Source organism: Spermophilus citellus, assembly GCF_964194105.1.
Source record: "Spermophilus citellus genome assembly, chromosome: 18".
Taxonomy (NCBI): domain Eukaryota; kingdom Metazoa; phylum Chordata; class Mammalia; order Rodentia; family Sciuridae; genus Spermophilus; species Spermophilus citellus.
The window spans coordinates 6917399-6944061 of record NC_138200.1 but is presented as its reverse complement, the minus strand read 5'-3'; the positions used below and the strand labels follow the sequence as shown (position 1 = coordinate 6944061).

Here is a 26663-nt window from a genome sequence, read left to right as displayed (position 1 = left end):
CCCAGAAAAGCAGCCCAGCTAGGAGGAGTGGAAGGACCCAGGGTCACTGGGACACACAGGTTTCAGAGACTCCAGGGGTAGGTGCTGAGCCCCTTCACAGTTTTCCATTCTGGCTCTCAACAAAGGGGAGCCCTAGGCCCATAAAGAAGGGACATCTGCCCAAACTGTTCATAGGCAACACAGGGCCTTTGGGTGTCCTTCATAGAGTATAGGCTCGGAGATGGCCCTGGAATCTGACCCAGTCTGTTTCTCACTTTGTGACCTTTGTCTCTCCAAACTTCAGTGTCTTGGTTTGTAAAATGGGGGTGACTGTCATCTCTTTATCAGGTCCCTAGTAAGAAACAAAGAGGTAATTGAGAGTCAGCTGTCCCCTGCATGGTGCCTGGTCTCCACACATTGAGCATCTTAGTTATGATAACTGCACAGAAAAGTAAACTGAGACCCCAGCAGGAATAACAACCAGCCGAAGGTCAGGGCTGCTCTGGGACATCCAACACCAGAAACACAAGTGATGGCTGTAGCAGGAAAATGGTTTATTGGTCAAAGTGAAGAGTCAGGGTTCAGGCCTCCCCAGTGACCTAGAAATCCATATCCTCAACCAGGTCCTGTAGGTAGGCCTTGTACTGGTCGGAGGTGAGGGAGAGGGGGTGGCTGTTGGAAATGTGTAGGTCTATGGTATTCTCCAGTGAGGAGGCGCCCCCTGATCGGGCCATGTCCAACAGGGCCCTGAGGCATGTGGGTACCACCTGTGGGATCAGGGGAGAAAGAAGTCAGTGAAAACACCCAACCACTAGACTTCCACTAGGACTTGTCTATCAACTTCTATAGGATCTGGGAAGTTCAAAACAGGCTGTGGGGGTGAAGCCAAGCAAAGGATACCCAGAAACTCCTGGGGATGAGGAACTGGTGATGGCAGGGGCACTTAAACAGGAGTTTCTCATAGGGGATTCTGCAAGCTATAGTTCTTGGGAGTACCCTCTTCTCTTTGTAAGACCACCACTCCCAGCCCCAGGAACACAGAATCCAGGCACCTTGACCATCACAAGCCTCTTCACCCATGGCTTGTCTTGCGGCCATGACTCCCCTATGCAGAACCACAGGGTGTATCGTGGTGACCGTCTGCTTCCTTCCATGAAGGAAATCAGATCTGAAGATTCAGAATCCTAATTAGGAAAGGAAAAAAGACCCACTATCCACCCAACCGTGCTCAACCCAAGTAATAACCCCACCACCTTCCTGACCCAAGACCATCTGCCACCGTGACAAGGGGCTGTCAGAGTAGGGACAGTCCCTGCAATGTTAAAATTAAGTGTTCTCCCTCCACTCCCATCAGGGTAGTGCTGGAAGATTGCCCCACCCTCACCCCACCCTGGTACCCCAGGATTCAGGAGGGGAACTAGTCCCAGAGCATGGGAGTCTATGTCCCCAAGGATACTGTGTGGAGTAGAAGGTGTTGACTGCTCCTTAATCCCCAAATTATGCTGTCCAATACGTAGCCAGCCACCTTGACTATAATATTTTAATTGTTTAATTTAAAATGAAATATAAGATTCCTCAGTTGTACTTGGCTCATTTAAGTGCTCAAAACTCACGTGTGGCTAGTGGATACCATACTGGACAGCACAAAAACAGTTCATTTCCATCACTGTAGAAAGTTATATTGCAGAGTGAAGTCCTAATGGCTTTCTCTTTCCTGTTTATCTGTTTTGTTGTGGTGGTGCTGGGGATTGCCTCAGTATGCTGGGCAAGCTCTCCTCACTGAGGTACACTCCCAGCCCTACCATTGTTTTGTGTGTGCACTATAATGATGATGATGAAAACGGCAGCTAATCTCCTGAACACCTTCTGTGTTTTGGGCCCTGTGCCTTAAACCAGCTCTGGCAATCAGTCCTTGGCCTTGACAAAGCAGACCCGATCTTTGCCCCAGTGTGCAGAGCAGCAAGGTCTGAAATTAATCCCAAACTGTCTGACCCCAGAGCCTTCAACCACCATGCCCAGCTGCTTTCCATTCAGGGGACTTACCTGCCACAAAGGGCCCCAAGTTGAACACAACTCCATCGTTGTCCTTGGGGACTTCACCATCATGCCCATGCCCATTGTCAGGGAACAGCTCCTCGCCCACAGCCCAGTATGCATGGCAGTGCCCCAGCCGCCGGGCCCAGAGTCTCTGCCCTGACCGCCAGAGTGCCAGTCCCCCTCCTAGGCAGCTTAGTACACGTTTCACATAGCCCACCACTCCTCTGTCTGTCAGGGAAACCCCAGGGTCTGGCAATGTTATTGGCTGCCCAGGTAGTGTCCTGTCCCCAGCTTCTGAGCCCACTAGCCGTAGTCCCCCTGGGCAGAAGATGGTCTTCTGGAAGACTTGGCGGCCCCGGTAGAAGGCAGTCACTTCATACTCCCACTCTGAGCAGCAGCAGCAGCAGCAGCAGCAGCGGAGGACAGAAAGGGGAGAGATGGAGAGGTGGTGAGTGCCCACGGCCCCTGCCACAGCCCCTACCACCCCCAGCTGGTACTCACGTTCTTCAGGTACCAACAGTCGCTTTAGTGGGTTTTCAGGAGGTGCCAGGTTTGGACAGGGTATGGGGTTTTCCAAGTTGGGGCTCAACAAGAGCTGAGAGCAGTGCTCAGGGACCACACCCAAACCTGGGGGGCCCGTATCTGGGACTGGGGCCAAGATCATGTCATTGAGTAACTCCAAGATGTCTTCCTGGAGGAAAAAAGAAGTGGATATTTCAATCGCCTTTTCTTGGACATGCAGGGGGTGGGCTGGAGAGGAGGAATGGAAGCCTGGGAGGGAGAAGGGTCTGGGGGGCAGAGCAAGAGAATAAGGGGCAAGAGGATTGGGTGCATTCTTACCTGGGTGTCTGAGGTACTGCCTCCACCACTGGTGTCTGGAGAGGTATCAACCTGGGAAAAGTCCCCAGTTCCTGTGGAGAAAGGGAGTGAGTAGAAGAGGGAGCGAAAGACCCTCCAGATCCCAGCCCACCATGAAAAGCCGGACTTTGACACACCTGTGCTCACAAACTCATAGATCTTATGAGGGTCGTGGGGGTCCTTGCTCCGATCCTCAGCTAAACGCAACACTTCCTTCCGATTCAGGGCAGACCGAAAATTCCTCTTCCAGGTCGGCAGGTCAGGTTTATCCTTCCCAGGAGTGTAGGCACCACTGGCCTCCGCCCAGGCCTAGGGCACCAGTGGAATCAGGGTAGTGAGGAGGATGACTTAGACCCCCACCTTTAGGTTTCTACCCCTGCCTCCTCCAGTCCTAACACCTCCCCCCACAATAAATTCCAATTCCCTAAGGTTCCATCCCCAAATTCTCTGACCCCCAAGCTTCTCTCTCATCCCCACATATATCTCCTGATTCCAGCTTTCAGCTTAAAAAACCTTGACTTTCTACGCCAGTCTTTTAGGTCCTACTGGCTGTCTAACTTGACCTTCACTCCCCCAGGGTACCTCTGCGATAACACGGACACTTCACAATCTTTTTATTGGTGTATATTAATTATACAGAATAGTAGGTTTCATTGTGGCACATCCCCTTACCTTCTCATAACCCCCACACCACCCCCAGGGCGCTGGGGATTGAACCCAAGGCTCGGCATGCCAGGCAAGCGCTCTACCGTGGAGCTATATCCCCAGCCTTTTTTGTTTTCTGAGAGAGGGTCTCCCTAAATTGCCCAGGCTGGCCTCAACCTGCAATCTTCCCTCAACCTGCCAAATCACTGGGATTACAGGCGTGCCACCACGGCACCCTTTCCCTTCACATTCTTAATGATTTACCACCACTAGTGTGTCAATTTGGTGGTTATAACCCCGTCTTTAGAGCTCCAAGTCTCACGTCTAATATTTCAAGAATTCTGTAACTGAAAGCCCCATCCCCAGTGATCTCTCAACTTGCAGGATGCACTTCCTTAAAGCTCTAATCCCACTTTCCCAGTTCTATTCCCAGAACCTGGCTGGCCTGTTCCATTATTGCTCGCTCTTCACCATCAGACAACCGAGCCTGCTGGTCCCGCCCCTCCCTTCCAACTCCACCCACCATCATTAGCACTACCCGCCCCCGCCGGGAGTTATCTCCGCCTTCTCAGTCGCCCCCTCAGCCTTAAGGCCGGGTGCAGAGCTCTCGGTTTCCAGCGCCCCTGGTGCATGCACCTGAAAGATGCCGAAGTCTTCCTGCTGCGCGTCCTGTCGAAGGCCGTGCTTCCAGGGTATGCGGAAGCGCTTGCGGCTCTCGTCCAGCCAGGCCACACCCTCCAGCTGCCCCAGGTCCAGCTGCGACACCAGCCAGGGCAAGATTCGCGGCTTTTGGGTTCCCATGGTCAGGCCTGCGCGCGACAAGGCAGCTCCTGGGCGCGGGCAGCCTCCCGGACCCACCTCCCTCTCACGGGCCACGGTGCAGGCCCTTTACCTGTCTTCTTGGAGTACAAAGAGGAGATCGCTTCCTATCCTTCCATCCTCCAGAAGGCTCCCTTTTTCACCAAGGACTCGCTCCCATTATCAGTGTAGACCCATTTTCCTTCCCAAGCGTGCAGCTGCTCTGACCCAATTCGGCCAGCGTCGACCCTTCTCTTTTCTATTGTAAACCCCTTCCTCACCAATATCATCCAAAGCAGGTTCCCCAACTTTTAGGGTGCAGCTCTCCTTCGCTAGTTATTTCAGTACAGATGTTACTCCTGCATTGACTCCAGTCTAGACCCCCTTCCTCAATTACCCCACAGAAAATACCCCTCTCCATTTCCAGCGCAGAGACTCCATCCAATTCCCCCAATCTGCCTCTATCCTTCAGGGCTCACCAAACACTTTCTGGAGTGGACTCTCTTCTATTTGCAGAATCCACCCTTTTCTCCCCTATGTTCCCCCAGTGTAGATGCCTCCTCTCCTCTTCCCTCGCTGCTTTTTCTAATTTTTCCATAGCAGATTTTCAACGTCAGCCATTTAGGTCCTTCTTTGTCCCATTCTCCCCAGAGTATTCAGCCTTCCTCTCCTACTATCACTCCTTTCTCGTTCCTCACTACAGAAGACCACCAATTCTTTCCCTAGCTCTTCCGCGTTACGTACCGCGGAAGGATCGGAGCGTTCGGGTTGCTGCGGTGTAGTTCTTAGACTCCAAGCTGCGCACCCCTCTTTCTGTCAGCTAAGTTTCCAAGCGCAGGAACTTTCTTTTTTATCGATTTCTTGAGATAAAAACAACTATCATTCTTTGGGTAAGAGACCCAAAAGTCAAAGGGGCGGTCCGACTAACCGAGGCAGTACACCTCATGCCCTTTTTCGGTTTTCCGGAAAAAGGCATTCTGGGAACGCGATATGCAAATTAGGCGGAGATTCAGCGCCCCGCCCCTTCAACGTTGGGGCAGTTACCAAATCGACTCAGTGCGCAGGCGCGGGAAAGTTGAACTACTAAAAGTTTGTGTGTAACGTCCCTTCGGAGGCGGGGGCGGGGACGGGGACGGGGACGGCGACGGCCGCTGGAGGCCGGAACCAGGTAAGCAGGGTTTGTCAAGGACTGGGGTGAGAAGGCAAGAGGAGCGGACAGGGATTCAGGAGCGGACGCGCCAGTCTCTCTCCTCCGACATCCAAGTGCTTGTGGGTCCCCGAGATTCCAGCCTCGGGCAATTGGAACTACTACTCCCAGCAGGCTGTGCGGCGGACAGCGCGGAACGCTTGCTACTAAGCCTGCTGGGATTGGTAGTACCCGATCCTCCAATTGCTTCAGAAGCTTAGTGTATGCCTCATTCAGTATACAGGAGTCAGAGCTCTAAACCCCCTTTTTCTTCGGGGCTCCAGAATTCCAAGTCCCTAGACACTTCCTTTCTTAGATCCAAGAATCTAGGCCCCCAGCCACTTCCTTTCCCAGGGTAAAAGAGTCAGGCTTCATCCCTCTTCTCCCTCTGGGGCTCCAAGATCTCAACTCTCCTAGAGGACCCAGGAGTCCAGACCCCCAGCACCCTCCTCCCTTTGGAGATTCATGAGTCATGACCTCCTTTTCATTTAAGACTAGAAGTTTGGGTCTGAGCCTCCACTTCCCGGTGAACCTTGAGTCACTCTCTAGTTCTCTCTCACACAGGTGCCTCCATGGCAGGCTCAGAGGAGCTGGGGCTCCGGGAGGACACGCTGAGGGTTCTAGCTGCCTTCCTCAGGCGGGGTGAGGCTTCTGGGTCCCCCATCCCAACCCCACCCAGGTAAGAGGAGTTGCCGTCCTTACCCAGGGCCTGCATTTGGTTTGAGGACCTCTGTAACTCTTGTGCCTGGTCTCAGCCCTGTCTCTTCACGTCTGGCTCTATTCCCTGTTCCTGAGGTTGCAAGGAGATGTCCTTTGTAGGAGAAAGGAGACCTGCTTGCAGGAGATCTCTGGGATCACTCTCTCAGGTCCTCCTTCCTAGAAGCCCTGCCCAAGAGGAGCCAACAGACTTCCTGAGTCGCCTTCGAAGATGTCTTCCGTGTCCGTTGAGGCGCGGAGCTGCTCCCTCTGATTCCCCCCGGCCTTGCTCTCTGCCCCTCCGCCCCTGTTATGGTTCAGAGCCTGGTAAGAGATTGCCCCATATCACCTGTGAAAGAGACACAGCCAAAAGCCTTGGTTCCTAAAGTGTAGATAGGATAAGGTACTAGTTTGAGATTACTCAACTAAGAGGGAAGTGTGTGGGATTTCTAGTACCAACCCTAACCATCCTGTCCTCCCCCAACTCCCAGCTGTATTTTTGTGAATTCAGTGGAACTTTTGGTCCCTTTCTAGCTAGTTATTATCCTCCTTCCATGCATCCTTCTCTGATTACTAGGAAAGCTCCTTTTGTAGCTACAAATATCCTTAATAGAGAGGCAGGAGACCTGGTTTTCAATTACAACTTCCTGGCTATTAGGTTGTATGATTAGGAAAAGTAATTTCTCCTCTCTGCTGTTCAGTTTTTCCAGTGGCAGAGTCAGAATGGGGTAGGGGGTCATTGGACTTGAATAGGAGTGACCAATAGATTGTTTTACATAGGTGAGCCTGGATACACTAGTAATGGCAGCTGGGAGTACTAGCATGAATAGGAATTTGCAGCTAGGAAGATGAGTGTTGTAATTAATTGATGATGTCTGAACTGGGGAAGGGATAGGGTAATAATATCAAGAATGCCATATATGTCCTTTCCTTGGATGGAGTAATCTTCAAAGTTTAGAGCAGGTCTGACATTCTAAGTTCAGTTGGAGGACATGGTAAAGTAGTAAGTATAAGAATTTTGGCATCTATTATCAAGTTTTCTCACTGAGCCTCATTTTTCCCCATTATAAAGTTAAAAATCATTAGCCTGGAACAGTGGTGCATGCCTGTATTCTTAGCAGCTTGGGAGGCTGAAGCAGAAGGATTGCAATTTCAAGGTCAGCCTCAACAACTTAGTAAGACCCTCAGCAATTTAGCAAGAACCTGTCTCAAGATAAATAAAAAAGAACTGGGGATGTAGCTCAGTGGTAAAGTGCCCCCTGAATTCAATCATCATTGCCTCCCCAAAAAGAAGGAAATCATTCCTAACTGACAAGGTAGTCAAAAGAAGAGAATCCATAAATTTCCAATGTCCTGGAGTTCCAGAGTCATTGACTTTTTACTTCAGGTCCAGCTACTCCAGACTTCTATGCCCTGGTGGCCCAGCGGCTGGAACAGCTGGTCCAAGAGAAACTGAGATCTCCCCCTAGCCCAGGTGAGGTACAGAGAAGCCCTGGAGAAGGATGATGGTGGGAGGACAGCCAGGGTTCTTCCCCGAATTGAATTCTCTTCTGTCCCAGAGTTACAGGGTCCGCCAACCACAGAGAAGGAAGTCCTGCTGCGAAAGCTGGTGACCTTGCTGGAAGAAGAGGCAGAGGTCATCAACCAGAAGGTGATAGGCCTTTTTTTGTGTGTGCCTTAATAAGGACAGGAGTTGTGGGATGATGGGACACTGGGATCAGAAGTTAGATCTGCATTTTCTTTGGATGGTCAGGTCAGGTAGAGTGGGACAGGGGAAGGGTTGAATGACAGTGGTTTTCATTGGCTGTTAGAAAGGCATTGCCTAAATGCAGGGGATGTGGCCATCAGAAACATGATTCAGGAGAGCCAGGCTTAGTGGTACCTTCCTCAATTCTAGTGCTTCAGGATGCTAAAACAGGAAAATCACAAATTTGAGACCAGCCTCAGCAACTTAGTAAGCTCAAGTACCCTTGTGAAACCCTGTCTCAAAATAAAAGGACTGGAGATGTTGGTTCAGTGATTAAGCACCTCAGGGTTCAATCCCCTGTTACCCTCCCCCTCCCCCCAAAAAAGAAACAAATAAAACAAGGAAACATCATCTAGGAGATTTGGGCCAGGTTGGGGAAGTAAGAGAAAGAGCATGTGCACATTAATCTAAAATCTGATTTAGCTGGGCATGGTGGTGGACACCTGTAATCCCAGCAACTTGGGAGGTTGAAGACAGAGGATCATATGTTCAAAACCAGCTTTAGTAACTTAGCCAGAACCTATCTGAAAATTAAAAATTAAAGAAAAAAAAAAAAGCCAGAGATTTGGCTCAGTGGTTAAGCACTGCTGGTTTAATCCCTGGTGGTGGAGGTGGTGGTAGTGGTGGTGAGGGAGTGGTGCTGCTGCTACTGCTGCTACTACCTCCACCAATAATAACAATAATATCTGATTCAGTACAGTAGGAATATGGTGTAGAATGTGGGGGGAAATGGACAGCTGGAGGGGATGTGGCTTGTGATTGTGTCCTGGAATCTGATTGGCTTGAGAGCCTGGGCAATTTATATGGTTCTGTAACATTAATTATATGGCAGAGGGTGAGAGAAGTTTTTGTAGACCATAGCCTGGCCCACAGGACTCTAGAGAAAGATTGCTGAGGTGTGACTAAAACGTTAGCCTTCTGGAAACCCCTAAAGTAGGACTTCACTCTGACTGGCTGTTAAGAACTAGGCAGGGTGTGGCTTAGATTCTTAGATTCTGATCTGCTTCTTGGGAGCAGTTTGGTCCAAACCATATTATCTGGCTTATGATTGGTTTATATGATGGATGGGGCTGTAGCTTAGTGTTAGCATCTAGAACTGGCCCAAATTAGTAAACCACCGCCCCAGCCCCATGTTGGCTAACTGTAGAATGCACTAAGGCCTTCCCTGCCTCTTCCCTTCTGCATCCCACAGTTGGCCTCGGACCCAGCCCTGCGCCGCAAGCTGGCCCGCCTGTCTGCAGGCTCTTTCGCCCGCCTAGTGGAGCTCTTCTCTAGCCGGGAGGGCAGCCCTTGCCCTAGCCGCACAAGCCCCTCGTTTCCATGCCCTGGGCCCCCGCCACCTTCCCCGGAGCCCCTGGCTCGCCTGGCTCTGGCCATGGAGCTAAGCCGGCGTGTGGCTCGACTTGGGGGCACCCTGGCTGGACTCAGTGTGGAGCACGTGCACAGCTTCGCGCCCTGGATCCAGGCCCAAGGGGGATGGGTGAGCCACCAAAGTCTCTCTGGGCTTAACTTTACCCAATTGTAATGTAATGGGGGAGGGTATATTGGGTTGCTTGAGACTGCACAGCTCCTAGCTCTACCATTATTTCATACAATGTTTTTTGAGCAGCTTCTGTACACCAGGCACTGTGGTGATGAGCGCAGATGCTATGCCTGGCTTAAACCACTGATGCGGTTGTGTGATTATGTGGTTACCATCTGTCTCTCCAGTGGTGCCTGTCTGAATGCCCTTCCCTGGAGAACCCCTCCCCTGCCTGGCTTTCCTGCTCCTAATAGTGTGCTCCCATATCATCCCCAGTGAGGCCTGTCTTAGTTCTCATTTATTTATTCATTTTTTATTTATTTAATTTTATTTTTTGTGGGCTGGAAGTTGAACACAGTGCCTCATGCATGCTAGGCAAGTGCTGTACCACTGAGCCACATCCCCACCCTATGACCTGCATTTAAAATCACAGCTACCTCCCCTCATCCCTAGTCTTCTTCCCCCTTTGTGTCTTGACTTGTCCTTCCACAGCACTCAGCACCTTTAACACATACTGGAATGGATTTGCATGTACTTTCTTCTAGATTTTTGTCTGTTGTCTTCCCCTCTCTCTCTAACATATCTGTTTCAGAGGGCCAGGACTCTTAACCTTATATTTGCTCACAGATTTATCTCCAGTGCTGTCTTAGAATGGGTTTGGGGTCTGGCATGTTGGCAGTGTGATCTTGTCAGCTGTCCCCATCTGCTTGAGCACCAGTATGCCCCCTGGATCAGTAAGCATCATCTCAGTTACTTGTCTTGTGGGTCACTATGGTGATTCAGTGGGAGAAGGACTGCCAGTCTCAGTTTGCTTCCCAGAATGGCAAGAGCTAGTCGGGTGTGTTTCAGGAGCCCGGACAGGAGGCCTTTAGGGCTAGAGCAGAGTGGGCAAGTGAGAGACGGCAAGAGATGAGAGCAGGAGGTACAGCCAGACCCTGCCTGGCCTGTGGTCACTGTGAGAACTTGGATTTTGACTCATAGAGATCCACGGACTCAGTGGAGCCAGGAATCTGGTTTCCTTGTTAATCGGCTCCCTCTGTTGGCTGATGGGGAGACAGACCATAGGTACCTGAGAGAAATAAGAAGCCCAAGGAGATGAGAGCTGACAGGTTTTGCTAATGGGCTGGATGTGGGGACTAGGCCAAAGATGCTGGCCTGAGGTGCAGTAGGACTATCTTGGAGATTTGTGAGTTCCGTGATGGGAAGGTGAACAGAGGGGCAGGCAGCAAGCTTAGGGACGAGTTGGGGATGATCAGAAGTCCATGTAAGAGGTCTTTCAGACCTCAGGCAGATTCCAAGGGCACTGGATATAAGTGTTGAGATCAGCAATGACGTTTGCTTATTTTTAAAATTGGGTTTGTTTGTTTGTTTGTTTTCCACAGGATCAATAACAGGTAAGCTTGAGTGCGGTCATGTATTAGACCTAGTATTTCAAAGGAATGATCCCACTTAAACCCCACAAAAACCTCATGGGGTTTTGTCATTATCCTGTTTTATGGGGCCAGTAGGAAAAGTCCCTCATGCAGGCGATTGGGATCAGCACAAAGCCACAGCTCTTAATCATTAAAATCTCAGGATTCTGCCCACCCTCTTCTGGGTGTATGTCCCCCTCCTTTGGGTCCTTGCCATCCCCTATCTATCATTTCACTGTGCTGATGTGCCTGCTTTAGGGAGTAGAGGCCACCTTCCTTGCTCACAGGACTCTGCCACTGTTCCCCTCCAGGAGGGCATCCTAGCTGTTTCACCTGTGGACTTGAACTTACCCTTGGACTGAGATCTTCCTCAAAAGCTGCTACAAGATTGGACCTCATGCCCCTACCCTCTTCGTTTGCTTTTTCAAGCTTTCTTCTTCCACTCAGGGCTGTGGGGGTGGTGGCTGCCTTACCTGTTTATACCAAAAAGAATTTGTTTGAAAACTTTTCATATTAAAAACTTTTACAAGTATCAAATGGCTGTTCATTCACTGAAGAACTAAAGTTTCTTTCTTTTCTTTTTTTTCCCATGAGCCTCACTCATGCTAGGCAAGCAGTCTTCCACTTAGCTACATCCTCAGCCCTACAGCCCTAAAGTTCTAAGTAGGAGACATTTGGTTTAGAGACCTCTGTGGTTCATAAATTGAGGAAAGAGCCCATTTATTCTTTCTAGAAAGTATTTATTTAGAACATTGATAGGAACCTATTGTCAGGACAAGCAACATATTTGAGGATATTTGTAAATATGATTCCAGTGAATTACATTTTTTCTCTTATTGCACAGTTTATCTATTCCAGCCAGTCCTGCATTGACAGTCATGGAGTTTTTCCAGCTGGTTCCAGAAGAAAGTTACACAGAACATCTAGGGCACCCTCCTCTGATCTTTCTCCTTCTACCTTTGAGTCTTGTTCCTGGTTTCTCCTCACTGATTTGGCCACTAGCAGCTTCTCTCCTTTTTATGACCATATCCCCCTTCACAGAATGTTTGTGAGTGCATAAGAAGATCCTATACAGTTGATTCTTGATATTCACAGATGTTTCCTGTGTTTGCAAATTTACCTACTTGCTAAAATTTATGTGTAATCCCAGAGTTAACAGAATGCTTTTGTGGTCCTCCAGGAGCATACTTATACAGGGCTGCAAAAAATTTGAGTTGCCTGGTGTGCACATTCCCAGCTGAGGTGCTCTTGTGTCAACTCTCAAACTGGAAACAAACATCCTTGATCAATTTATTTATTTTTATTTTTAGGTGGTGCTAGCAATCAAACCATATGCCAAGCACATATTTTTCCACTGAGCTATGCCCCTAGCCCTTCTTGTCAGTTTAATTGTGCTGTTTTTCCAATTTCTCTACTTTTTGTTGCTGATTTTGCTAAAGCTTTTTTTAAATATTTTTAACAGTGAATGGATGTGATAATGAGGTTATTTATTTTTATTTGGTGTTGAAGGTTGAACCCTGTGCCTCACATATGCTACACAAGCGCTCTACCACTGAGCTGCAACCCCAGCCCTGCTAAAGCTTTTTTGTTTTTGTTTTTATTTTGTCTTGAGGCAGGGTCTCACTGAGCTGCCCATTCAGCTGGCCTTGATCCTGTGATCTTCCTATTTGTGAACTTCTGAAAAAGTGGGATTATAGGCCATGCACCCACCATATTCAGCTTCATTCTCTTTTTTAGGGTAGAGGGATACTTGGAATTTAACCCAACCCAGCAATACTTCCATGGCTGAGCTACATCCCCAGTCCTTTTATTTTGAGACAGAGTCTCACTAAGTTGCTGAGAGTCTTGAAAATTGCTGAGGCTGTGCCCAAACTTACCATTCTCCTGCCTCAGCCTCCTGAGTCATTGGGATTGCAGGTGTGTGCCAGCAGGCCCAACTTCAGCTATGTTCTAAGTCACTTTACCTCTCTGTGCCTTATTTCCTCATCTGTGAAATGGATGGAATAATAAAACCTGCCTCAGTAGGTTGCTGAGGGTGATTACATGTGTTAGTTCAACTCTTTGAAGAATGTCCAGCACCCAGTAAGCACTCTCGGCATGAGCCATATTTATTGACCTTAGATAACAGAGCTTGTCTTGAAGGACAAGAGTTAGTTTCCCAAAGAAAAGGGGCCTATATATTGGTACAGATATATGTATGTGCTGTGGTCCCACAAAACGGGGATGGTATCAGTAAGGCAGCAGTGATTGGGGGATGTTTGAAGCCAAAAGAGGAAGGGGCCGCAAACACCCAGCTAAAGGGATGAAAATTTACCTGGGGGTGCTTGGGAGTCTCGAGAAGGTCTTGAGAAAAGGAGGGGTGGTGTCAGCTCTGGGGACATGAAGTTAGGTGGGGGAGACCAGAGGCAGAGAGGCCAGGTGGAGCCTGGTGATACAAGAGGGGAAGGAGAGGCGGGGCTGGGAACTGAGAGATTGTAGGAAGTAATAGCCCACTGATCTAAGTGACTGGGAGGGAAGTGGAGTTGTTCCGATTTGGGGCAGGGAAGAAAAGCTGTGAGGGAAGTAACAGTGGAGGGATGTCAAAAAGCTACTAAAGAAGTCATTTTGAGCTGAGTAGGTGGCACACACCTGTAATCCCAGTGACTCAGGAGGCTGAGGCAGGAGAATTGCAGATTGAAAGATTAATTGTGGCAATTTACGGAAGCCCTAGGCAATTTAATGAGACCCTAAGCAACTCAGCGAAGCTCTGTCTCAAAAACAAAAAATAATAAGGACTGGGGTTGTGGCTCAGTGGTTATGCGCCTCTGGGTTCAATCCTTGGTACCAAACAGTAACAACAAAGTCATATTGGAAATCTGTGCTAGGAGTTTTCCAGGAAGGAAGCATGCCAGGGAGTATAGCCTGTGCAGAGGCCTAGCTCAACAAAAAGGGCTCATTCTGGAACTGGACAAAAGTTTGAACTCGGGACACTGGTGCATAAGGAGGCGTGAGAGGCAGGGTTCACGAAGTCAGCCTTTTAAGTCGTTTTCATTCAACTAGCACTTTTTTCTGCGCATCGAGAAAAGCTTCCCGGAGAAGTGGGGGTCTGAACTGTACTCAGAGGTATAGGAATTGACCAGACAAAGGGAGGTGGGTGTTCCCTGCAAGGGGAGGGTCTAGGCAAAGGCCAAGCGGCTAGAGAGGAGGTGATGGGTTTTTAAAACTTGGAAGGTAAGCGGTGGGCTTGGGTTTAATTGCATTGACGTCTTATTCCCGTTCCCGAAATGTTTTGGGGCACCTGACAAGGCCTCCTTCGCTTTTGGCCTTTCAGTACTTCAGTTTTTCCCCCTAGGTGAATGTGCACAAGGCCCTTGTTCTCCCTGGACGGCGAGGATCCGCCAAATGGACGATGAGTGACAGTTTCTTTGAGCCAATTGCTGGTGCCTAAAGACCTCTCTTCTCTCCTGGTGAACCAATTGCCATGTTCTTCTTGAGGCCAGCAGCTAGGGGAGGGCTGGTCAAAGACTTCCTAACGTCACCTTTTCGTAAACCAATAGCAGTGCTCAAGAGGCGGGTCGTTTTGGCTACGGACAGTTCTGTTTCCAGACGTCCGCTCAGCGCGGAGCCCGCTGGGAAGCTTTGAGGCGGTGCTGCAGGGAGAAGGGGCGGGAGTTTCTGGTTATCTTTGCCCAACCACCAGAAGGGCTTCTTGAAATAGACAGGTAGTTTTGCCCATCCCAGTCCTCTTCAGGGGGCGGGGCTGTGAACGCTGAGCTGGGTGGGCCCCTGACCTTTGATGGGCATCTTCTTCAACGAATTGCTAGGCGGCATTTTCAGATGAGCCGCCTCCATTACCAATGAGACTTTCTGGCGGGGTTGCGGTGGGCGGGCCGTGGACCCTCCGGTATAAGGCGGTCCCGGGGGAGTGAGGAGAAAGGGGGGGGTCTCGGCGGCCGGAGGAGGAGTAGTTGCGGGTGAAGATGGCGGCAGCCGAGGCCGCGAACTGCATCATGGAGGTGAGTGCCTGGAGTATCGCTGGGGGCGGGAGAAGGTTTGGGGTCGGTGTTTTATGCCTCCGTTGTGGGGAAGGGGCCCTGAATCGGCGAATTGGGACTGAAGGTCTCCAACCTTACTGAGGGGGCGCCGCATGCCCTAGATTCGGGGATATCGTTTGAGGTAGGGGGTTTCTTAGGTCTCAGGGGCTTCCAGCACCCTGCCGAAGTTAGGGGATCCTTCCCCCTCCCACGTGGAGAAGGGCTGGGGGCGCTTCCGGCCGAGCCCCCACGTGGCCGCGGCGCGGTGGGTGGGGAGGGGGTGTGCCGATCCCGGTGGCCCGGCGGGCTCCACGTGCAGGACAAAGGCCCCGCCCCCGGCCGGGGGAGGGGCGCCCGAGGGGGGGGCGGGAAGGAGGCTGCGACCCTCTATCTTAAGTCCCCAGTCCTCCCCCATAGGGACCGGACTCTCACCTTGGACCAGAATTTATCTGGGGCCCTTCACGACGTAGGGAGTCTCTTGGGAGAGGCAGTGCTTCTCGACCCTCCGAAACCCCCTTCCTGGGTCTGGGGGCTTCTGCTGGGGCATCGGTCCATGTTTCATGTACCCTGCTGTGGGATGGAAGGAAGAAGAATTAGTCCCCCGCCCCTCCCCTTTTCTTTTCCTGGATTCTCCCCATTCTGGGGCTCTAGGAGCTGGGGGGGATGGGGCATGCCCCTGTGACCTCCCTTTGGGTGGTGGTGGGGCATCTAGACAGTGGAGATTCTTCCCGATAAGTGCCTTGCACCCCCTTGTGGCCATTTCTGAGTATGTGGGAGGGACATCTTTTTCATGGGGCGTGGCCCAAAGCCCACCTTCTGTTTGGAGCCCTCTCGGATGGGCAGAGGAAGGGAAGGAATTGTGGTGGGTTATAGACTGCAGGCTTTGCCTTCTCTTGGAGACCTTTCTCTCCCTGTGGCTTTTGTGAGGGTAGGACCTCCCACTTCCAAAATCCGGTGGGGGTCCTGAGCCTGAAACCTGAAATGGTTTCCAGTGAGGTTTGCTTCTTGTGCAGCCCTATGGGGGAGGGTCCAGTATTGTGTTTCAATCTGTCTTGGGCCCGGTTGTAGGTTGTCTGACGGTGATATTGGTGGTGTTGAGAAATGGGCCCCAGGGAGAAATCCCCTTAGCAGCCACTCTTATAGGCTTCTTACTGCCTTGGGAGAATTGGAGAAGGGGCTTGGAGCTCCTAGGTTCATGGCCGGTGACTTGGCCTTTCTTGAAGTTTTAGTTGGTGGTCACATCCAAAAAGACATAATCCAATGGGATTTTGTCCTTCTACCCCTTACCTTGTAGCATTCTCTGGATGGGGAGGTCAGTTCTTGAGATACATGCCACATGCCAATGGGGGTAGCTCCCAGGGGTGGTCACTCTTTGAGTGCCCACCCATTCGTTGTCCTCCCCACCCCCACGGGTCTAGAGGCCATATGGATACAGGAAATATTCAGAGATTGATTTTTAATCTTAGCCCCACACCTGACTTCAGGGCCTGGAGTGGGTGTGTGAATGAAGGAGATGGGCTCTGATTTCCCAAGGCACATTCTGGAGCCCTGTCATTTCCCATTCCCTGGGATGCAGCCTTCCTAGGAGGGGGTAATGAGTGAGGAAACAGGTTGGCTGGCTTACTTTAGGCCTCCAGAATCTAAGGCAGGAGCCAGAGTCTGGGGTACCAGCTGTGGTGGGGGTGCCTAAGTACCACACCTCTTTTCTGGAATACTCTCAGATAAGAGACTGGTTTGCAGAGGTGGCAGGGGCCCAGAGTGCATTCCCTGCCAGACCCCTCCCTCCAGCTATTCCTGGCACCCAGGATGGGGGTGTGTGTCAGGAAGTGTCACTTAATCTGGGGGGATTAGGTGATGAGGGGGGAGCGACAGCTGGCTGTGTCCATGTGCCTGGTTGTGCCAGTTCCTCTGGACTGGATGGTGGGGTACATGTTCAGCTGCCTGGCCAGAGAGGGGCAACATGGGGGTGGGCCGCCATCTCTCCAGCCACAGCTGGGATAGGAGACCCCCTTACTTCTCCTTCCATCTCTCCCATCCCTTCCTGAATACAGTCCTGCCTCTTAGCTTGCTCCCTCTGCCACCACTCCCCATGAAGGAAAAGCAAAATTGCAGGAAACCCACTTCCCTAAAGAGCCTGGTCCCCTGGCCCGGCCCTCTCCCAGCCACTCCCAGTAGCTAATCCTTTCTCCCTGTTACTCTCTCCTAGAATTTTGTAGCCACCTTGGCTAATGGGATGAGCCTCCAGCCGCCTCTTGAAGAAGTAAATATCCTTTTGTGAGACCCTTTCCCACCTCCACATAAATATATCTTGTCACACGTCTGGCCCTTCCCAGAGGTCTAACTGTGATCCCTCTTGCTTCAAACCAATTTATTCCATGCCCACAAAACACTTAGTACAAACCCCTCCAGGTGCTTCCCAGCTGGCCCCCCCAATACTGTGGCTACTTCCTTAACTCCGTCTCCAGTCCCCCTTTGCCCTTCCCTGTGTCTGCCCCAGTTCTGCCTTCCCTTCCCCTCCCCAGCTGTGGGCTGAGCTAGAAACAGGGGCAGAGAGTCTGGAGAGATGGTAGGCGTGGCTGAGGTATTGGGGTACTCCCCTGGATGGTGCTCTGGGGTGGGTCCTAGAAGTGGAAAATGGGGTTGTTAGGTTTGGGGATTCCTGGGGAGGAAAAATGGCAGGCGGGGGCTGTAGGGTTGTCCTGGTATGACTGGGGATTCTATATTACTCTTCTGGGAAAAGCAGGGACCCAGAGGTTTAAGAGGCTGTGGTGAGCCCAGATTTAACCCATGCTCCTATCTGCCCTCTCCCAGGTTTCCTGTGGTCAGGCAGAAAGCAGTGAGAAGCCCAATGCTGAGGATATGACGTCCAAAGACTACTACTTTGACTCATACGCCCACTTTGGCATCCATGAGGTGAGTGTGGACTGCTCCTAAGGCTGATGAATCTTTAGGGGATTTTGGGGAGGGGTAGAAGTTAATTTTTCATGCATGCACACTCCCACCCTTGGCATCCTGCCATCCCTCTACCTCTCTACTGTGCCTGCAAGGCCCACAACAGCAGTCGGCCCACAACACGGGTCGCCTCGCCCATCCCGACCCATCCGTTGCCTTGGAGACCTAGGTTAGCCAGGCTCTCTGCAGGCCGCTTTCCAGCAGCTGGGATGGGAATGCGCATGCGTATGGAGACCTCAGCTGGAGGTCAGGGCCTCTGCCGCCCTCTAGTGACTAGCAGTGGAGCTGTGCCCCAACTGCTCCTACCCTGCCGGTTTCTAGTCCCTTTCCTTTGAGACCGAAGTTCTCAAATACAGCTGAGGTGGCATTCTAACGAATGCCCATTCCCTTCTGCAGCCTTTTGTAAAATTTATAGTTGGGGACTAAGTGTATAGTTCGGTGGTAGAGTGCTTCCCTAGCATGTATGAGGCCCTGGGTTCCATACCCAGCACTGCAAAAAATAAGTAAAATTGTACTAAAATATACTTAACATAAAATTATTGCTTTTTAAGCATACAGTTTTACTGAGGAATTATATATTTATTTTAGGTGTAGCTGGACATCCAGTATCTTGATTTCATTTTTATGTGGTGCTGAGGATCAAACCCAAGGCCTCACACATGCTAGGTGAGCGCTCTACCACTGAGCCACAACCCCAGCCCTACTGAGGAATTTTCAAAGCTTTGGATCACTGGGGCTTAGGTGACAATGCTAGAATCTGGGAGTTTCTCCATTATATCTGATTTTACAAGTAGAGAAACAGGTGCATAGAAGGGAAATGATTTCTTCAGGAGGTCTAAGGTCTGGTCCTGTGTACTTGTCAGTGTGTTGGAGGCCAGGGCACTGTTTTCCAACTGTGGGTGTGGACCGCTTAACAACTTTGTATCCCCCATCCCCAGGAGATGCTGAAGGATGAGGTACGCACCCTCACATACCGAAACTCCATGTTTCACAACCGGCATCTCTTTAAGGACAAAGTGGTCCTGGATGTGGGCTCGGGCACAGGAATCCTCTGCATGTTTGCTGCCAAAGCCGGAGCCCGAAAGGTCATTGGGGTGAGTCTTCTAGGTCACTGGGTGGGTCTGGGCCTGGGGGGTTGGAGAGGGGGCCCATGGGAGTTCAGGGACTGGATGGAGGGGGATGGGGACCAAGGATGGGACTGGGGGGGTCTCACCCTCCCTTCTTCCTGGGCCTTCAGATCGAGTGTTCCAGTATCTCTGATTATGCTGTGAAGATCGTCAAAGCCAACAAGTTAGACCATGGTGAGCCCAGGAAGAGAATGGGTTTGTGGGGATGGAGTGGGAGATTTCAGCTTCCCCATGGCCCTCAGGAAAGAAGTGGCTGTTTCTTACCTGTGGTTTTCTTGGCTGCCAGCAGCCTGAGAATCTGTTTCAAAGTTGCAAGGTTGAGGCTTCATTCTTGAGTTTGTTATTTTTTTGTTTTTTATTTGTTTGGGGTTGGGGAATACTGAGGAACAAACCCAGAGGCAGTTTACCACTGAACCACATCCCAGCCCTTTTTATATTTTTGAGACAGAGTCTAGCTAAGTTGCTGAGGCTGGCCTTGAACTAGGATTCCTCCTGCTTCAGCCTCCCAAGTTGCTGCACTCTTTGTCTGGCTCTAGCACTTCATTCTTAAAATTAGGGCAGAAAGTGATTTCTAAATAGAGTCATGGGGCCCACGGTGAAAAGTCTCCCTTGTGCCCCTCAGTTGTCTCTGAGTTTATTAATACTTCCTTCCAGAGAACTCTACACTTATAAGCAGACATTCATATAAATGCTTTTGCATTTACCTGCATAGTTTTTACACAAATAGCATTTCCCACTCCAGTACTGGGAATTAAACTCAGGAGTGTTTTACCACTGAGCTACACACCAGCCCTTTTTATTTATTTTGAGATAGGGTCTTGCTGAGGCCGGCCTTAAACTTCAAATCTTTCTGCCTCAGCCTTCCAAGTAACTGGGATGACAGCACATACCACCATTCCTGGCCACAAATAGCATTTCATACAAGTCTGTTCCTTTTTGGGGTTTTGTGTGTGTGTTTTTCCTGCTTATTGTGTAGTTTAACAGGTTGTTGAGCATTTCTTTATGACAGCTACTCTTATCCACATGTATCTCAGTTGTTGTTGTTGTGGGGTTTTTTTTATATTTATTTTTTAGGTGTAGATGGACACAACACAATACCTTTATTTTTATGTGGTGTTGAGGATCAAACCCGGGTTCCGCCCGTGCTAGGCGAGTGTGCTCTACTGCTGAGCCACAATCCCAGCCCCCTCAGTTTTTTTTAATCAGTCTCTTATGGGCATTTAAGCCTCTCTGAACATTTTTTGCCCCTCAGCACATACTGTTGTTTCACACCCAAACTAGTGTTTGTGGGGAATCAGTTTATAAAAGTAGAATTCTTGGGTTAAAATATGAGTTAGTGTGTTGGATTGACACTGCCAAATGCCTTGGCGTTCCTACCAGCAGAGACACGGGGTGGGGACATGAGAAGATGGTAGGTTTTCCAGATGTGTAGCCTTCTGGGAACTGGAGTGATGGGTGGTTTTGTTTTGTTTGTTTTTGTAGTATTGGAGATTGAACCCAGGGTTGGCACATGCTAGGCAAGCATTCTGCCATGAGCTACATCACAGCTCTTGGGTTTTTGGGGTGAGGGGTTAAGAGACTATTGTAATGCACCCATAAAGTGCCTATCACTCAGCTTGTAAGTATTCTTCCATGTAAGGCAAGTCCCCACTGATTCCTTACTTGATACCCAGGCCATATAAAATTTTTATTCCTGCCTCAAAAATGTCCAGAGTGTTTGAGTTGTAACTCAGTGGTAGAGTATTTATTTAGTATGTGCAAGGGCCTGGATTCGGCAATGCAAAATAAAAGAACAAAAAAATTCAGAGTAATATATGAATTTGAATATAGTTAAGATGCTGTGGTTCTGCTAAGGTTTTTGAAGATTTCCCAAGCTAGCCCCCAGCCCTTTGTCTTGAAGGCAAGGGCTGCCCCAGTGGGGTCCCAGGCTCTAGACCTCTGGGGGGAGGGGCATGGGCTGGTCTCCCTGGGGTTTATTGTGGTCACCTCTTTACCCTGCAGTGGTAACCATCATCAAGGGGAAGGTGGAAGAGGTGGAGTTGCCTGTGGAAAAGGTGGACATCATCATTAGCGAGTGGATGGGCTATTGCCTCTTCTACGAGTCCATGCTCAACACAGTGCTCTACGCCCGTGACAAGTGGCTGGTGAGGCCTAGGGGGGGCAGGGTGATGCAGGTCCTACAGGCTGGTGTCCAGGGAGAAAATCCAAACCACGCAAGTCTTTCCAATAGAGGATTGCATACAAGGGTTGATTGCATATGTGTTGGAAAGCACAAAATAGTGTGACAATGACAGGGAGGAAAGAGCATCAGGACAAAGTTAGTACTCAGAAGAAACCATGGCAGGGCAAAGGAATAGGGTGATCCCAGGCAAAGCAGGAGAGGAGCAGAGAGCAGAAGAAGGTGAGATTGGAGGAGAGGGATGGGAGGGTGGTACGTATCTTACAGAGCCTTTTTGGGTCCCCATGAGAGTTTGCTTTTCCTCTTGGAGGGTCTGGGAGGGTTCTGAGGATCGCTTGGGTGCTCTGGGCACCCTCTTATGACCCTATCGGAATAACCTCGGGATGAGGGTGGCAGTAAGGGCAACTGAGGACTCCAGGTGGGAGGTGACAGGCTCAGAGCAGGGTGGGAGCACAGGGTGGGCGGAGACACTAAAAGAGGAGGGTCTGGGGCAACGCACAGCCCCCACCCTTCATGTTTACTCCACCCCTCTGCAGGCTCCTGATGGTCTCATCTTCCCAGACCGGGCCACATTATATGTGACAGCCATCGAGGACCGACAGTACAAAGACTACAAGATCCACTGTGAGCTCGGGGCCAAGGAGCTGGTGGGGTGGGTGGGGTGAGGCCTAGGGCCTGGGCTTCCGCATGCTCACCCTTTTTCCCCACCTGCCTCCCCAGGGTGGGAGAACGTGTATGGCTTTGACATGTCCTGCATCAAAGATGTAGCCATCAAGGAGCCCCTAGTGGATGTGGTGGACCCTAAGCAGCTGGTCACTAATGCCTGCCTCATAAAGGTAGGGGGGTGTCTCCCGGTGTTGAAACCAAAGAAGGGGCCATCACCTGACCATCAGCCTGGGATCTCTGAGCCTGTCTGACCTGTCCACCAAGGTGGTGCTAGAGGCTCAGAGAAGCCACTTCATCTGTTATAAATTTTTGAGCCCTGCTGTGAGCCAGGCAGATGCCGGGGGCCTCAAACAGCACTGCATTGCGGGCCGTCCCTCCCTAGGCAGCTAGAACACAGCACATGGGGAACACAGGAAGCTCAGGGCCATGAGTGAGCTGAGACCGCACAGTGAACCAGAGAGGAAATACCAGGATTGCACTGGACATGATGCAGGCAGAGCCAGTGGCAGGAGGGGCTGACGTAGACTAGGAGGATGCTTATTAAAGGATCGAGGCAGGGACCCCACCAGCCAGCCCCTGAGAACAATGGGACTCTCAGAGTGTCCTAAGCAGGGGTTTGATGTGATTAGATGGTCACTGTCTTCAAAGGGTTGTATTGGCCGTGGCAGAGTGAGGGCAAAAGCAGTGGGCCAGTAAGGAGGCTGCCACAGCTGAGGGGTGGCGGCGTCTGGGCAGGTAGTGTCAAGGGGATGTGTGGGTTATGGGCAGAGTTGGAGTCTGGATGTGGGAGAGACAGGGGCGAGGAATCTGACAGATGCTCCAAAGTTTTGTGTTTGGCTGCTGGACTGGATGGTGGGAACAGGAACAGGCAGGATGAGCAATAAGTGCACCCAGACCAGAGTCTACCTAGGAAGATCAGTGGGGGCTAAAAGGATCCCAAGGCGCAGTCCCAGGGGCATGGCGCTGAGCAGGCTGGAGCTCACAGGGCCTATCACACAGGAGGTGGACATCTACACTGTGAAGGTGGAAGACCTGACCTTCACCTCCCCCTTCTGCCTGCAAGTGAAGCGGAACGACTATGTGCACGCCCTGGTGGCCTACTTCAACATCGAGTTCACCCGCTGCCACAAGAGGACCGGCTTCTCCACTAGTGAGAGCCCATGGTGGCGGGGGCAGGCGGGTGGTCCCCAGCCAGCCTTGAGGTTTATGTTGATAGAAGTGTGCAGAGGGAACCCTTAGCCCCCATTCCAATGCTGGCTCTGCCACCCAGTGGCCATGTGGCTTAGGAGTGACCTGGGTGTTGTGTCCCCCTTTCCTTATCCACAAAATACAGACAACAGTCCATGTGTTCAAGGTTTGGTGGGGATAAAGTGGTTCCTGGCCAGTGCTGACCAGTCAGCATGCAGTTTTCTGTCACGGGGTGCGTGTTCAAGCAGAGGCCAAGGCTCCAGGATGGGAACAGGCAGCAGGCCAAGGTTGGCCACATGTAGCTGACCCACCTCCGCCCCCAGGCCCTGAGTCCCCGTATACGCACTGGAAGCAGACGGTGTTCTACATGGAGGACTACCTTACAGTGAAGACGGGCGAGGAGATCTTCGGCACCATTGGCATGAGGCCCAATGCCAAGAACAATGTGAGGCTTGCGGGAGCTGCTGGGGGTGGGTCCCTATGCCCCTGAGCCCGTCTCTATAAAGCCAGGTCCTGGTGACCGAGCCTTGATCAGGTTGAGGCCCCGTTCTTGAAAAGGGAGAGATTGATATTGTATACCCCAGATGGAGGTGGCCTCTGTCAAGCTGGGTGTGGGGTCAAGGTGACCTGAGGTAGAGCTGCCAGGGCTTGCTGTCCAGTGGTCACCATTGGGGTGTGGGGTACAAGAGAGAAGATTTGGGGTTTTTCTTTCTCCCTTTTTCCTTCTGAGCGTATGGCAAGATGGAGCCATCAGCTGAGACTTGGGGCTGGAGACAGGTGTAGGGCACCATTGGGAGGCCCAGCATGGCCATTCTGAAGCTGGAAGATGCCAAGTGGGTGGGAGGATGAAGGTTCTAGAATTTGGAGATGGAAGAGTGGTCAGGGCTGGATGTGTCCATCCAGGGCTATAGTGCATGAGGCTGGGAGCTCCTATGGTAGTGACAGTGATCTGGGAGCAGTCCAAGGTCACACCACTTTGTAAGTCAATAATGTAAAACAGCCATGCTCCCTGGGGAGGTTAGGTGCTGCCCTTCATCCCCCAGAAGATACATGTCACAGTGTGAAGACAGTTTTGGTTGTCACTAGAGAAGTGCTACTGGCATCTCATGGGTAGAGACCAGGGATGTAGCTGAGAATCCCACAGTATTTGGGACAGTCCTCACAACAAATCTGGCCCTAAATTGCAGTGGTGCCCAGATGGAGAACCAAGATTAAAGTGATGGATACACAAAGAGTCATTTGGACCATTGGTGACTTTGTCCCAGACATGCCAGACATGCCAGCTGGGGGTGGGTGGGGCCTTCCAGGAAGCTTGGGGGAAGGGAAAGTGGTGGCAGTGGTTGGAACCATCAGGTTTTCTGGAGGGCCTGGTGCAATGGCGGATGCCTGTAATCCCAGCCTCTCTGGAGGCTTTTAAAGAATTTTTTTTTTTTTTTTAAAGAAAGAGGGAGAATGAGAGAGAGAGAGAGAATTTTTTAATATTTATTTTCCAGTTCTCAGCGGACATAACATCTTTTCTTTTGTATGTGGTGCTGAGGATCGAACCCAGGCCGCACGCATGCCAGGCGAGCGCGCTACCGCTGGAGCCACATCTCCAGCCCCAAATTCTCCTTATTAAAAAGGAAAAAATAACTTGCTGATGGGATTGGATGGGTGGGAGAAAGTGTGATTCAGGTGACCTGCAGTTTCTAAGCTCTGGCAGATTTGACTGGGAACTTTGTGGGCTTGGAGATGTCATGTGGAACTGTCACTTGAGTTGGGACACATGTTGGAGCTGGGACTCAGTTGGAGTCACCTGCATGGAAGTGGGCTAAAAGGATCCCATAGGGAGGGTACACAAGGCAGCCTGCTGAGGACTGGGGACAGGAATGTGCCAGGTCTGCATCCTGCACCTCATAGTTGGGCTCTACCTGCCCTGCCCCTCACAGCCTCCCTCTCCCCACAGCGTGACCTGGACTTCACCATTGACCTGGACTTCAAAGGACAGCTGTGTGAGCTGTCCTGCTCCACCGACTACCGGATGCGCTGAGGCGACACTCGGCTTTCTCCTGCCCTCGCCGGGCCGGCCCTGCACAGGCCCAGGGGCTGCGGCGTTCTTAGGCGGTTTTGGGGTCCCCCTTCTCTCCCTCCCTCCTGCAGAAGGGGGTTTTAGGGGCCTGGGCTGGGGGGATGGGGAGGGCACATCGTGACTGTGTTTTTTCATAACTTATGTTTTTATATGGTTGCATTTACGCCAATAAATCCTCAGCTGGGACCTGGTGTGGTGTCCTGGGCAGAGTGGGTTGGGGTTCTCTTCACAGGTGCTGAGGTGGAAGCCTGAGCAGCTGAGAGGAGGGAGATTTGATGCCTGGGACTCTGCCCCCATCCTCTTGTCTATAGGCTAGAAGCTTCTGTCTCTTGGGCTCTCTGCCCTCCAGAGTTCTCCTAGGGTCTGTGTCCCAACTCTTCTCTGTTGTCTCTTGGGGCTGGCACTGGGCAGGGCTTCTGTTCTAGTTTTGCTGGGCTGAGGGTGGGGTTGGATTCCCAGCACAGCTGGGCCCTTAGGCTTCCCAGAACCCTGCCCCACCCTCTCAGCACCACATTGTCACTCCGGGCTGTTTTTTCCTGTCCAGGACCCTCCAAGGCCAGGCCTGGCAGGGTTGACTGGAAACAAGTGGGCCCAGCCTTCTCCACCCGGGTAAACTGAGTCAAGAGGGCGGGGGGGGGGTGTTCCTTGGCAGGGGATGTGCCCCTTCTTCCTTCACCAACTCTGCTTGGAGCTTGGGTTTGGGGAGTTACTCTCCACGACGTCACCAGCAGGACTTACCCACTTGACAGAGATGGAACTTCCTTCTCATAGCTCCCCATTTTGCCTCACTGTGGTCGTGGACTCTACACCAGCCCTTCCACTGCATGTCATTCAGAATCGCTCTCCCCACCCCTGCTGTCCACCCCACCTGGATGACCAGGGCATTTTAGCAATTTCTACCGCCCTGGCTACACGTGCTTAGGTGCAGCAGGTGCCCCAGACCTGCAGATACGGCCCCAGTTAACACCTAAGTCCTTTTCCCGGGTTATGCCAGGGCCAGACGCCTCTTTTCCCACGTTGCTGGTCTTCTGCTCTGCAATTTCGCCCAGATTCTAGGATCCTTCCGCTGCGTGCATTAGGCAGCTCCTTGAAAGTGATGAGAGTGAAGTCAATTCCCACTCGCCTCCTCCATTTTCCGGGAATTGCGTGCCGCTGTCACTATTTGCAGGTGTCAGCTGCCCCGCCCCACTTTCCTGGCGTATTAAGAGGGTCTAAGGGGCGTAGCATGGCTCTGCACACTCAGGGGTCCGGGTGGAGTCCTGCCCCTCTAGCGCGGGGTGCCACTTGGCTTTAGTCTTCTCTGGGAAGTGGGGACCCGCCCTGATTTCACACTCTACAGTGGGCGCTCGGGAAGGGGCCTCCACGCCGCTTAATCCAGTTTACCAGACTGACCTGCTCCCCACCGCGATGACCGCCCACATCCTCATGCTGTTGCTCCTCACCTCTGCTCTAGGGGACTCCGCAGGCAGGTGAGAAAGGCCAGTAGCATCCCGGACCGGGAGGGAAGGAGACCACGAGGGGTGTGCACCCTCTTCCAGTCGGCTTTCCTCTTCCGCCGGCTGGGTAGGCGATCTGTAAGCGCGCCCCGCT

At 51.4% G+C, this 26663-nt stretch overlaps 3 protein-coding genes and 1 long non-coding RNA gene across 11 annotated transcripts; 3 read left to right on the top strand and 1 right to left on the bottom strand.

Moving 5' to 3' along the window:
* Window positions 1–512: 512 nt before the first annotated feature.
* IRF3 (interferon regulatory factor 3) lies at window positions 513–5219 on the bottom strand. Of its 4 annotated transcripts, none has more exons than XM_081274149.1 (8): window positions 5062–5219; window positions 4156–4328; window positions 3012–3183; window positions 2857–2927; window positions 2518–2707; window positions 2023–2403; window positions 1032–1147; window positions 513–746 (listed from the first exon to the last, which is right to left on the bottom strand). In XM_081274149.1, exons 2-8 carry the CDS (start codon window positions 4318–4320, stop codon window positions 579–581), a joined length of 1263 nt encoding a protein of 420 aa, XP_081130275.1. In that variant the 5' UTR covers window positions 4321–4328; window positions 5062–5219; the 3' UTR covers window positions 513–578. The 4 variants fall into 4 exon arrangements, with proteins under 4 accessions (XP_081130275.1, XP_081130277.1, XP_081130278.1 ...); XM_081274151.1 differs by lacking the exon at window positions 5062–5219 and adding an exon at window positions 4412–5050; XM_081274152.1 differs by lacking the exon at window positions 4156–4328 and having other exon boundaries at window positions 5062–5217.
* A 109-nt stretch (window positions 5220–5328) lies between these two features.
* Window positions 5329–11417, top strand: BCL2L12 (BCL2 like 12). 2 transcript variants are annotated; one of them, XR_014019642.1, is made up of 8 exons: window positions 5329–5485; window positions 6068–6182; window positions 6384–6526; window positions 7587–7673; window positions 7759–7850; window positions 9139–9426; window positions 10096–10202; window positions 11192–11417. XR_014019642.1 is itself a non-coding variant. In XM_081274153.1 (7 exons), the coding sequence occupies exons 2-7, from the start codon at window positions 6076–6078 to the stop codon at window positions 11240–11242; spliced, it is 768 nt and encodes a 255-aa protein (XP_081130279.1). In that variant the 5' UTR covers window positions 5329–5485; window positions 6068–6075; the 3' UTR covers window positions 11243–11417. The 2 variants fall into 2 exon arrangements, 1 of the variants encoding a protein (XP_081130279.1); XM_081274153.1 differs by lacking the exon at window positions 10096–10202.
* Window positions 11418–14723: 3306 nt separating this feature from the next.
* On the top strand, window positions 14724–25264 carry PRMT1 (protein arginine methyltransferase 1). 4 transcript variants are annotated; one of them, XM_081273421.1, is made up of 11 exons: window positions 14775–14875; window positions 17100–17153; window positions 17705–17806; window positions 18784–18939; window positions 19083–19146; window positions 20974–21116; window positions 21688–21775; window positions 21872–21987; window positions 22817–22967; window positions 23329–23450; window positions 24951–25264. In XM_081273421.1, exons 1-11 carry the CDS (start codon window positions 14840–14842, stop codon window positions 25032–25034), a joined length of 1116 nt encoding a protein of 371 aa, XP_081129547.1. In that variant the 5' UTR covers window positions 14775–14839; the 3' UTR covers window positions 25035–25264. The 4 variants fall into 4 exon arrangements, with proteins under 4 accessions (XP_081129548.1, XP_081129547.1, XP_081129550.1 ...); XM_081273422.1 differs by lacking the exon at window positions 17100–17153 and having other exon boundaries at window positions 14724–14875; XM_081273424.1 differs by lacking the exons at window positions 14775–14875; window positions 17100–17153 and adding an exon at window positions 17379–17459.
* Window positions 23458–24438, top strand: LOC308637185. The gene is made up of 2 exons (XR_014019581.1): window positions 23458–23706; window positions 23933–24438. It is a non-coding gene; the product is annotated as an uncharacterized lncRNA (long non-coding RNA).
* Window positions 25265–26663: the final 1399 nt, after the last annotated feature.

Excerpts from the sequence above, each read along its gene's own strand:
- IRF3 (XM_081274149.1), bottom strand. The coding sequence starts at position 4,320 with ATGGGAACCCAAAAGCCGCGAATCTTGCCCTGGCTGGTGTCGCAGCTG. Across the intron at positions 2,404-2,517 it reads ACTGTTGGTACCTGAAGAAC|AGTGGGAGTATGAAGTGACT; the intron begins GTGAGTACCAGC and ends GCTGCTGCTCAG. Across the intron at positions 1,148-2,022 it reads CTTGGGGCCCTTTGTGGCAG|ATCTGATTTCCTTCATGGAA; the intron begins GTAAGTCCCCTG and ends CTGAATCTTCAG.
- BCL2L12 (XM_081274153.1), top strand. The coding sequence starts at position 6,076 with ATGGCAGGCTCAGAGGAGCTGGGGCTCCGGGAGGACACGCTGAGGGTT. Across the intron at positions 7,851-9,138 it reads CAGAGGTCATCAACCAGAAG|TTGGCCTCGGACCCAGCCCT; the intron begins GTGATAGGCCTT and ends TGCATCCCACAG. Across the intron at positions 9,427-11,191 it reads TCCAGGCCCAAGGGGGATGG|GAGGGCATCCTAGCTGTTTC; the intron begins GTGAGCCACCAA and ends GTTCCCCTCCAG.
- PRMT1 (XM_081273421.1), top strand. The coding sequence starts at position 14,840 with ATGGCGGCAGCCGAGGCCGCGAACTGCATCATGGAG. Across the intron at positions 19,147-20,973 it reads AGCCAACAAGTTAGACCATG|TGGTAACCATCATCAAGGGG; the intron begins GTGAGCCCAGGA and ends TTTACCCTGCAG. Across the intron at positions 21,988-22,816 it reads CTAATGCCTGCCTCATAAAG|GAGGTGGACATCTACACTGT; the intron begins GTAGGGGGGTGT and ends CCTATCACACAG.